Raw genomic sequence first — 7,763 nt, 5'->3', positions numbered from 1 at the left:
AATATTGTGGATCAATTCTACGATTTAATCGAAGTAAATTATATATTTTTTTTTTCATTTCTAAATTAATCAATAAATTTCTTAATTTAAGATTCAAGATGTTTACCATGTAAAAAATGGCGTAGTAAAAAAAAAGAATTTAAGCTTTAATAAATTAAAACATGATTTTGAAATATTATTGACGGATAAATCAGACATCAAGGTAACAAATGATGAAAATAATGCAATAAAAAAGTTTGACTACAATTTTATAAAGATAAATATGTTATCTAAAACAAATACGTTGATAGGTAAGTATTAATTAAAGTTCAAGAAATCAATTTATTTGTATTCTAAAATTATAGATATTATTGGGGTTATTAATCATTTGGGATTCATAAAAACATCCTTAACAAATGATGGAGTAGAGTTAAAAAGAAAGGAAATTGAGATTGTTGATGATACATATTCAAAGGTATTTATTTATTGTATTTCAACTACATTTTTGTATTTTTACTATACATCAATCTTCATAGATATCATTGGTATTATGGAAGTCAGATCAAATCGATAATTTTGAAGGTGAAGAAAACGACATAATTGTTTTAAAAAATATAAAAGTTACAGATTATTATGGAATAAAAAGTTTGAATTTACAATTTTGCACAATAATTTTAATAAATCCGAACTTGAATGGAGTTAAAAAGTAAATATAAATACAAAGTAATGAATATAGACTGATATATTTATGATTTGTGCTTATAGATTATCAGAGTGGTATATCTTGAATGGGAAAAAAAATAATTACAGACAAGTGGTTGAAGAAAATAGGAAAGACCATAAGTTCATGAAAATTCGTTCAATTTTTAATCAAGTGAAAAATACAATCATTGGTAAAATAAATTGAAAAAAAAAAAAGATTAGAAAAAATTATGATATTCACTAAAACTTTGTTTACAGATATTATTGCAGTAATTGATGACATTCAGGAAATTAAAAAAATATCTGCTTCAAATGGTGAAACATATAAAAAACAAGAAATATATTTGGTTGATGAAGGATTAAAAACAGTAATTAATACTGAATTATTAAACAATATTAAATAACTTTATTTTGGACTCAATATTAATAATTAATTAATTAATTAATCATTATCATAAATCAATTATAGATTGTACTAAATTTGTGGAATGAAAATATTGATAAATTCAGAGGAAAAAAAAACGATATTATGAGTATCACAAACGTCAAAATTGGAGAATATTTAAATAATAAAAATTTAGTTCTAATAAATGCATCACAAATAGTAATAAATCCTGACATTCCTGAAGCGAATCGGTAAAATATCAATATTGTTAGTAATTAGATTACAATATTTAACATTCGAATAATTTATAGGTTGAAAGAAAAATATAAATGTATAGAAGGAAAAATTATTGAAAACATTGAATTCACGAAAATTAATTTAATTCAACATCTAGAAAATGAGATATTGATAAGTATGGAATTATTAGATATATAAATTAATTACTGGATATAATTCATTGTCAGAGTCGGGAAGTTCGTCTGTTATTTCAGCTTGCCGTAAATACCATGGCAACATGGTGAAATATAGTTAAAAAAAAAGACGATCTGAACCTTGTACATGGAAAAAATGGCCTCAAAAAATGGCCTTATTTTTTTTGGCCTCTTAAAAATGGCTTTAAAAAATGGCCTTATTTTTGTTTGGCCTCTTAAAAATGGCCTCAAAAAATGGCCAAAAGAGGCCAAAAACATAAGGTCATTTTCTAAAGCCATTTTTAAGAAGCCAAAAAAAAAAATAAGGTCATTTTTTGAGGCCCTTTTTAAGAGGCCAAAAATATAAGGCCATTTTAAAGGGCCATTTTTAAGAGGCCAAAAAAAAGGCCATTTTTTGAGGCCATTTTTCCCATGTACGAGGTTCAGATCGTCTTTTTTTAAAACTATATTTCATCATGTTGCCATGGTATTTACGGCAAGCTTAAATAACAGACGAACTTCCCGGCTCTGTTCATTGTACAATTATTTTAAAATTAAAGATATAAACGCTGTTATTGATGATGAAGGTGAAATAAATAGTGTTTTTTCTAAAAATGGTCAAGCATACGAAAAAAAAGAAATAGTACTAATCGACGATAGTAACGAAAAGGTATTTTAATTATTAATTCATTAATGAATAATATATACTGTTAAATATAATTTCAGATAACTCTAACATTATGGAATGAATATGCCAATAATTTTGTAGGTAAAAAAAATACCAAAATAACTTTACAAAATAGTAAAATCAATGACTACAAAAATGAAAGATATTCAACTTTAAATCAAAGATCAATAGTTTCATACAACGTAGATAAAACAACTGACAAAAAGTATGTATAAATATTATATACACTTTTCAAATTAAATTCATGTAACGATCCTTTTTCAGATTTGAAGAATGGTTCAATGTAACATATAAAGATGCAGATGAATATAACCAACCAGGACCTTCTGGCATGAAATATTAACATTATATTAATAAATTATAATAAAATCGGGGATTAATAAATAATATTGATATTAATATAAACAATGAAAGATGTTGTTAAATTTATTAATTATTATTTTCATATAATATCCGGATTTTTTTCACATAATTTTCAAATGATACGAATAGAACCCTGTGAGCAATAAGCTTTATTCGGAAAATTTAGAAATCAAATAAAAGAACTCTGTAAGCAATGAGTTCGTTCATATATTTTGAAAATAGGTCAAAATAACCCTGTGAGCAATATTTAATGTTATTACATTCATTATTATTATTATTATTATTATTATTATTATTTTATATAACAGAAAATAAATAAACAAATACTGATGTTTGTTGATATGTTGCTATGTATAAAATAATTCAAATACTATTTTAAAATTTATAACATTTACTTCTAATATAAATGAGTGTTTTTGATTTTTTTATATGAGGTGATCATTGTAGTTTATATATATTGGTTTAGGTAAGTTTTATCGTTTTATTAATAAGATATATAATGATTATTAATATAATTATAAAAAATTAGTATGGGAAAAAGAAAAATCATTGGAAAATCATCATATTCTTCTATAAAAAAAAAAAAGTTCAAAAAAAATTACGATAAACAAAAAAGCTGATGATGATGATGATAATGATATCCCTGAAGTTCACAGTAGTGAACGAACCAGACAAAGAAATTTTCAAAAAAATTTAATAAAGATAGCATTTTCCTATAATCAAGAATATGACTATGAATTCGAAAATAATATTTCAATTGGTTTAATGGATATAGAATGTACTTATTGCAAAGCATTGAAATACAAAAAAGAACCAAGTGGTTTATGTATTGCAAATGGTAAAATTAAACTGCCAGCATTAAGAAGTCCAATTGAACCATTGTTTTTATATTTAATTGCTGAACTTACGGGGCCGGCGAAGCCGGGTAACACCTGCTAGTCTTATTAATAAAATGAAGTGGCGAGATACTGGTAACCATTTTTCTCCAAAACTACTAGACCTATTCACTTTAATTTTTTTTTTCCATACAATCTCTTTGTCGGGAAGGAGAACGTATCGCCTATTATATTCATGTCAGGATGCATCCTTGTTCTACAGGAAGTGACATGAATTTCACCATGTGAGCAATGTTTTTATTATTGATATTATTATTATTATCCAAATACTATATATATATATACAAATGAATGTATATATAACTACTATAAAATATTAACACTGTGTAATAATATCAGCAATAATAACCCTGTGAGTAATGAGTTTTTACCTGATTTTCGAATGATACGATTAAAACTCATTGCTCACAGGGTTTTTTTCACATAATTTTCAAATGATACAAATGAAAGTACCCTGTGAGCAATTACTTTTCACATGAATTTCGAATAATACGATTAAAACTCATTGCTCACAGGGTTCTTTTCACATAATTTTCAAATGATACGAATAGAACCCTGTGAGCAATAAGCTTTATTCGTAAAATTTAAAAATCAAATAAAAAGAACTCTGTAAGCAATAAGTTCGTTCATATATTTTAATTATCATATATATTAAATATGGCTAAATAATTTTTTTAACTATGATAGAGTTGAGCTTGGGTTGTAATTTTTTTTGGAAAAATTTATTTGAAAAAGTTATAGAATTTTAAAAAACGATTATTTTAAGTCTAATATGGAACCTCTGCGACTACTCCATTTTGAGTTATAACTTGTGCCGTTTTCATTTTTTAGGCAAACAATAACTCGTGATGAAATGGTGTTAGAGACTTCATACTAGGCTTAAAACATGCGTATTCGAAAATTCTATCGCCTCTCTGGAAAAATTTTGATCTATGGATCACATTTTTCATAAAAATTGAAAAAAAACCATTTTTTTTTTTTAAATTTAGTTTTTAGAAAAAAAAAAAAAAAGTGACAGAATAGATAATGCTCTTTCTTATGAGGGGCGATGGAGTTTCTGGAGACGCGTTGTTTGAGCCTAATACGAAGTCTTTACTACAATTTTATCAAAAGTTATTGCTTTCCTAGTTTTCGGGTAATTTTTGAAAAACGCTCTAACTTTCGAGAAAATCGTCCTAGATACTTTGTATAAGACTTGAAAAGCATGTGTGATAAAATTCTACAACTTTTAATCGAAACTTTTTTCACAAAACATTATAGTTTTCATAAAATAGTAAAAAATAGAATTTTTGAAATATTTTTGTCTCTTTTGTTTCAAAAATAGAAAAAAATTGACTATTGGAATCGGGATAAACTCCTTGAGGAGAGGATTGAAAATTTTTAATTTTCAACGGTAACGCGGGCCACACGCCCCAACAACCGTTACCAGATCTTTTTTTTTTCTTATAAATTATCGTTGTCTAAAACGATATTGCTATAGACGTTCAGTACTTGAAACAGGTAAAGATTTTAAAGCTAATAGAGCATCAGGATTTTTCTGTAATCCTTTTGGTTACACTATTAAGAAAATCACCCCACATCCGCATCGATTTCCGTTCATCAAGATAACAGTTCTGACATAGTAGGCATCAGAATGTTGATCAAGAAATACACACGTTCTTTGAGATTAAAACAGTGTGTGAATTTCCAAAGTAATGTGTAAATCTTCAATCATTGATAATACAGGGCCCTAAATTTAGTGCCATTGGATGGACAGAATAAATAGTATGGTGAATAGTTGATGTATGTGTATTGTAACCGATTTTCTGACCTGCACGGCGAGAACTATCGGCCAAGGTTAACAACGAGGATTTCTCACCATCCTCCTCAAAATCACCGGGGGGAGCCATGTTGGTTATCTCGGAAGCCAACAGCCGTAGGAGTAACGAGAACAAAATACGAGAACCTAACTCAGTCTTAGAAATGGTAAAGGGGCGCGGTCCACCTGATCGGACTATGAAATACGTAACCAAACCTGAGGGAACTATCGTGAACCAAGTATAGTGTGTTACATACGCCTATATTACATCGCGACTATACTATGGCAAAATACTGACGTCACAAGTATCATAAGTGTAGGAGCAAATATTCTACATATGAAATGAGTATTTTGTATAGGGAACCATACAGCGATCCATCCGTGACCAGGTCTTACACATACGTTGCCATTGCAATAATACTATATCTCAATATTATTAATATTGTTATTATTTACAGCGATCCATTCGTGAACTCAAACATACACATTTATGTGTGATGATGGTCTAATCATCACATACACATCGTGTAGTGAGAATATAATAATTATTATTATGATAATAAGAGAACCATATAGTGTGATCATTAGTATTAGTCTGCCATTGGAAATCCGGACAGAGCTTCACCAGGACTTAACGTCTGATACCTAGGCAGCCTTTACGAGAGATCCAAACGATGTCGAGAGAACCAGTAGTGAACCAAGAGAGCCAGTCAACAGAAGGTAGTGATCAGTACGAGAGCCAGACAAGTTGTGTCGTCTAACGACGACGTTCAGTGCTCAGCTGCTGTGAGCTTTAACCCCCCTCAGGTAGCACTCTCCTACCTATCGCCTCGGACATGCGCCGCACGCATTCAGAACACGAGTAGGTTTACGATCAGGCTTCGTACGCAGCCTTCGGTAAGTTTGTCTCTTCGACGGAGGAGTGGAAGCCATTGCCAAGAGGTTTACGTACCAAGTCACGTTACAAATATCGAATAGGCGCCCCACTCGACGCCATGTATAACTGACCTGGCCCTCCACAAAGCCTCTAGCACAATGTTCCTTTTATTATTAATAACTAACTCCTATCAGCTAATAACAATACAGGCGATAACAAATAAATAATAAGAACTCATTACTTTATAACAAGCTCTTTTAATAATTATTTATTTTGAGAACCCACGAAATAATAAATTTCGTTACAGTATGCTATTCATATGTTGCTGTGTGTTTTTCACAGATTATTTATTTATTTCGTGTTGTTCATTGTTTTGTCACATGATGAATATAAAAACAATATATAGATAATACTCGATTAATAAAGCTTAAGAAAGCATTGAAAACTTTGAATATTTTTTACCTAGAAAATAATAATTAATGCGTACGTTTTTTTTCCTTTTTTTTTTTTTTTATTGTGTATTTCATTGCTTGTCAGTTGTCATCGATTATCGATTTCAATTTAATTTAATTCAATTTGATTTTATATATTGATTATTAATTGAATAAATTTTTAGTTTTTCACGATTTGACTTGTACTGTTTTATTCTTTATTAAATCAAGTTTATCAATTCATTTTATTATTTTTATTTGCTTTATTATTGTTATTATTATTTTTTATATATTTATTTTTCCTACATATTTTAAACTTTCAATACTGTTACGTACCATTAATTTGTATTATTCATGAAATAACAAAAAAAAAGAAAGAATGTTAAACAACAAAGATAATAATTATTGCGTTGATGAAGTGATTACTTTCAAATATGAAAGTAGTCACTAAGACTTACAAAAATCAACAGTGGATAGGGATACGCCCTTGTCGTTGATTCAGAATTTATCTGAGCAAGAATATGACTGTACGAGTTTTGTACAAAAAAAATAAATTCATAAATTGAATCAAGCATTGATAAAATTTTCGAAGATAAAAGTGAGGACTGGTTTAATATCCATAATGACAAATGTAGTCATACTGCAGTTAAAGAATGCAAAACGACGAATTCGGTCGATTTTTTGATTCACGAATGCATAAATAACGAACCAAGTAGCGAAAATAATTATATTTATAAGCATGAAAAAAAGCCTCAAGAAAATGAAGGACAGAATTGTTCTCTACAACATACAGATGAAAATTTTGATAAATGTGATAATAGTAAAAATAACAGTCGTCATGAACATGAGAACAATCTCTTCAAAAATAGAAAAGAAAATTGTCAATCAAAAAATGAAAATAAAGATGAATATTCTGATAATAATATTATTAATGTTAGTTATGTAGCTAAGGAAAATCTTAATGAAGATGAAGAAAAAAAATTCATTACTTGGAAATAAAAAAACAGAAAAATATTCTGAAGAACTTGATAATTATAATAATAATTATATTCGTGACGGAACGAAGCTGTTTGACGTAGTTATTCCAGATCGTAGAATAATTGACGTCAATCATTTCTTTACTAACATACACGAACAGTTCGATCGTCATAATGATTTGTGTCCATGTGCATTTGAAGATATGAGAATCTTCAAATACCATGCTAAAGGTTTAAATTGTCGATTATACATAGAG

At 28.3% G+C, this 7,763-nt stretch overlaps 1 protein-coding gene across 1 annotated transcript; it reads left to right on the top strand.

Moving 5' to 3' along the window:
- The first annotated feature begins 262 nt into the window (after positions 1–262).
- Positions 263–2,507, top strand: LOC122850512. Its single transcript, XM_044149647.1, has 7 exons — positions 263–290; positions 345–454; positions 516–624; positions 940–1,049; positions 1,151–1,285; positions 2,203–2,369; positions 2,429–2,507. The coding sequence occupies exons 1-7, from the start codon at positions 263–265 to the stop codon at positions 2,505–2,507; spliced, it is 738 nt and encodes a 245-aa protein (XP_044005582.1).
- Positions 2,508–7,763: the final 5,256 nt, after the last annotated feature.

The sequence above is a fragment of the Aphidius gifuensis genome, linkage group LG2 (assembly GCF_014905175.1).
Source record: "Aphidius gifuensis isolate YNYX2018 linkage group LG2, ASM1490517v1, whole genome shotgun sequence".
Taxonomy (NCBI): domain Eukaryota; kingdom Metazoa; phylum Arthropoda; class Insecta; order Hymenoptera; family Braconidae; genus Aphidius; species Aphidius gifuensis.
This window is presented reverse-complemented; position numbering and strand designations above follow the sequence as displayed.